Here is a 2461-nt window from a genome sequence, read left to right as displayed (position 1 = left end):
TCTCTCCTGCAGGTCCTGTGTGCACGCTACAAGCGTAGACATACTATCGACCAGCCAGGAGACTCCTCCCCTGCCCCCTCGCCCCTGCCCACTGACCCAGCAATGACTCTGCCCTCAGCGGGCACATATGGCCGGGGGCCTGCCTCCTACAGGAACCGGCGCTACCACCGTAACTCGTCCCGCTCCCGGACCCAAACCCTACCCCTGCCACAGACCCAGAACCAGACCCAAAGCAGGTCCAGCCAGACCTCACAAACCTCCCGTTCCCTGGCCTGTGAAGAGGAGGAAATGGAGATGGGGGCTCGCTCTAAATCCTGGAGGACTGGTCGAACCCGCTCTCTGTTCTCCCTGCCCAGCCTGGCAGGGTTCACCGGCTCTCGCTCCCGCTCTGCCGGCTCCTCCCCCGGAACCTCACCCAGCCCTGCCCACCACAGAAGCCACTCCCACTCCCTCAGCTCCTCCCTGGTCCCGCCCTTCCGCCTCAACGTGGATGCTCTGATTGGTGCGGAGGAGACGGATGTGGACACAGGGATAAAGGTGGATGCGGGCAGCATTGTTGACCTKTCGGTAGTGTCTGCGTACTCTAGGAGTCGCAGACCCACGCCACCACGCCCTCTCTCTGCACCTCCGCGGGACCCAACCCCCTCCCCATCCCACGCCAACGTCAAGCCCAAGGCGTCAACGCTAGGCCGCCCTCCTGTTCCCATGAGAACCAGCAGCCTGGCCTCCTCCAATAGCATACCTTCCACCCTGCAGCGGCCACGCCCCAACAGCGCTTTCTTGCCCCTGAGTGGCCAGCCGTCCCTGAGGGATCCCATCACGTGCAGCCAATTGGACAGCTCTAACAGCATTATTGGGGTGGTGTCTCAGAACAGGTCTGGCAAGGAGGTCGGGGTGGAGGACGACGACCAGGAGTTCTACATCTGACCAGTTAGTGGCGCTAGAGAGACACGCCGGCCAGCAGGAAGGGCCAGGGACACTGAGTGACAACACAGCTCTGTTCTGCTCTGCCACCTGGGGGCTGGTTTAAGTCAGTGCAGAGGACAGTACAGTGACGGCAGACAGACGCTTCATTCAACTTCTTCATGAAATCTTTCTCACTTTGTGTTTCTATATAGTTTCGAACTAGATGTTTGTGTTATTTGTTATTTAATCAAGTTGTGGTATAAATGCGTAGCGCTTACTGAGATGGCTTAAAAACACATTGCAGACTACTCAAATATCNAATATTTAAAACAGAGATGTTATGAAACCAGACCTATTGGACATAAATTCGATTTAAAACAGAGATGTAATGAAACAAGACCTATTGGACATAAATTAGATTTAAAACAGAGATGTAATGAAACCAGACCTATTGGACATAAATTAGATTTAAAACAGAGATGTAATGAAACCAGACCTATTGGACATAAATTAGATTTAAAACAGAGATGTTATGAGACCAGACCTATTGGACATAGTTCTAACCGTGTGTATCCACTTCCCACTACTCATGTTATCACTCAGGACAAGGCAGCTATACGACAGTGGAGTTTCTGGCTCCATCTCAATTCATCTATCCTTGATTCCTCTCTCCTCACCTCCTCCTCAACAGTATTGGAGGAGAAGGTCCAAGGTCACTCCCCTTTGACCATCTTCTCCAATCCGTTTTGCGAAAAGGAAGTTGAGGAGAGAGGATGCAAGGAATCGAGGGAAGACCAAAGGAGAAAAGAACCCCTGATTCTGACACTTTTGGTGCAGTGGGTCCCTCTGCTGGTGGTTTTGTAATTAACGGCTAAACAGAATCTAGTTTAAAGTACATTTAACATTTAAGTCATTTAGCAGACGCTCTTATCCAGAGCGACTTTCAATTTGGAAAGTTCATACATATTCATCCTGGTCCCCCCGTGGGGAATGAACCCACAACCCTGGCGTTGCAAGCGCCATGCTCTACCAACTGAGCCACACGGGACCGTAGTAGTCGGTATTATGGAACGCTTTTGATTTTAACTGATTATTTCTATGTTCACCAAACTTTTTAATATTGATTAAAACATCAGATTATGTATGAATTAATAAAAAATWAAATWAAAAAATGAATGATTTTATGTGAACAGGGTCCCTTTAAGGTGATATAACAGTGAGGCTGTGTGAACAACACACACCTAGCCTGTACTGTATTAAGGTAAGGGATGGTTTTAACATGCACTCAGTATGACTTAAAGACAAAGGCTTGTTATTGCTGAAATTACACTGCAACTTGTTGGCTCTCAGTGTTGGCTGTTCTCTGTATGGCTCTCGGTCTTCCCTGTGAAGACTTTACCAGGTGTGACTCTCCTTAAGCGGCCGATGAGCCTGAACAGAGGAAATTCCACAATGCCTTTCTTCATATGGACGTCATGGCGAGGTCTCCTTGAGCTCTGCAGAGGTGATGTCATCACTGGCCAATCAGAAAAGAGAGTTGTGTAATCCATTGTTC

The 2461-nt window shown here is 49.5% G+C and overlaps 1 protein-coding gene across 1 annotated transcript; it reads left to right on the top strand.

Moving 5' to 3' along the window:
- Positions 1 to 9: 9 nt before the first annotated feature.
- Positions 10 to 2070, top strand: LOC112075488 (protein FAM124A-like). Its single transcript, XM_024142486.2, has one exon. The coding sequence runs from the start codon at positions 103 to 105 to the stop codon at positions 925 to 927; it is 825 nt and encodes a 274-aa protein (XP_023998254.1). The 5' UTR covers positions 10 to 102; the 3' UTR covers positions 928 to 2070.
- Positions 2071 to 2461: the final 391 nt, after the last annotated feature.

Source organism: Salvelinus sp. IW2-2015, unplaced genomic scaffold (assembly GCF_002910315.2).
Source record: "Salvelinus sp. IW2-2015 unplaced genomic scaffold, ASM291031v2 Un_scaffold3193, whole genome shotgun sequence".
In the NCBI taxonomy this organism is placed as follows: Eukaryota; Metazoa; Chordata; class Actinopteri; order Salmoniformes; family Salmonidae; genus Salvelinus; species Salvelinus sp. IW2-2015.
Note: the sequence above shows the minus strand (reverse complement) of the source record. Positions and strands in the feature narration are given on the sequence as shown.